This window comes from Eimeria mitis, genomic scaffold (assembly GCF_000499745.2).
Source record: "Eimeria mitis Houghton genomic scaffold, Emh_scaff705, whole genome shotgun sequence".
In the NCBI taxonomy this organism is placed as follows: Eukaryota; Apicomplexa; class Conoidasida; order Eucoccidiorida; family Eimeriidae; genus Eimeria; species Eimeria mitis.
The window spans coordinates 2853-4039 of NW_013575127.1; the positions used below are offsets into that span (position 1 = coordinate 2853).

A 1187-nucleotide genomic window follows, 5' to 3' on the forward strand; every position below is an offset into this window, starting at 1 on the left:
TCTGGTGGGCCTGCATAAACTCGGTGGTGGCAATCGCAGCAGCAAATGCAGCAGCAGCAGCAGCACCTGCTGCAGCAGCAACAACTGCAGCAGCAGAAGCTGCCGCAGCAGCAACTGAAGCAGCAGCAGCAGCAAGTTCAGCAGCAAGTGCAGCAGCAGTCGTCTGGAAGTGTAGCAGACCGTAGCTGCAGCAGCAGCAGCAGCAGCAGCAGCAGGAGCAGCAGCAGTAAGAGGAGCCAGTGCTTTGCTGCTGCTGCTGCTGCTGCTGCTGCTGCTGCTGCTGCTGCTGCTGCAGCTTGCCTGCAAACGCATGCAATTTGTTTTTTGTTTGGGGTGTATAGGCAGCTCCAATGAGCTGAGATATTTAGAAGGTGTTTATACACAGACAGCAGCAAACACTCATGCCGCCGCTGCCCCTGCTGCTGCTGCAGCAAACGCTCATGCTGCAGCACATGCTGCTGCTGCTGCTGCTGCTGCTAATGCTGCTGCGCCGGCCCCTGTCCGGCAGCAGCAGCAGATGCAGCAGCAGCAGGTGTGGATACAGCAGCAGCAGCAGCAGCAGCAACAGCAGCAACTCTTGCTGCTGCTGCTGCTGCTGCAGCAGCAGCAGCATGGCGGCTAAAAATTTAATTTTTTGTGTTTTAAAATTTGCCTAAGAAATGCAGCGCGCAGTTCGAGCACCAAATGCAGCAGCAGCAGCAGCAGCAGCAGCAGCAGCAGCAGCAGCAGCAGCAGTGTAGTGGTAGTAGCATTCTTTTTGTTAGATGGATAGAGAGATACAGCTGAGGCACACCTATTCTATTGCTGCTGTTTCTGCTGCTGCTGCTGCTGCTGCTGCTGCTGCTGCTGCAGCAGCAGCACTGTCTGATACATTTTAGTATTTAAGAGTTTCCGTGCTGCTGCTGGTGTTGCTGCTGCTGTTGCTTTTCGCTGCTGATGCTGCAGCGCTAGCGTCGCTCTGCCCGCTCGAGTGGCTCACAGCAGCAGCAGCAGCAGCAGCAGCAGCAGCGTGGCTGTGTCCATGCGTTGAACTGTGCGGCCCGTCGTTGCTTCTCTTGCTGCTGCTGTTGCTGCTGCTGTTGCTGCTGCTGTTGCTGCTATCATTGCTGCTGCTGGAAGTGCTGCTGCAGCAGCTGTTTGCGGCTGTTGTTTCTGCTGCAGTTTGCTGCTGCTGCTGCTGCTGCTGC

General features: G+C 56.2%; 1 protein-coding gene across 1 annotated transcript in view; it reads left to right on the forward strand.

Moving 5' to 3' along the window:
- The window catches only part of EMH_0020210 (uncharacterized protein), a gene marked incomplete at both ends in the record, with an annotated part of 3380 nt that extends 2758 nt beyond the window's left edge, over positions 1–622 (forward strand). Inside the window, 2 exons of the mRNA XM_013501534.1 lie at positions 1–4; positions 386–622. Coding sequence (XP_013356988.1) covers positions 1–4; positions 386–622 — 241 coding nt within the window. The remainder of the gene's footprint in view (positions 5–385) is intronic.
- Between the last annotated feature and the right edge of the window lie 565 nt (positions 623–1187).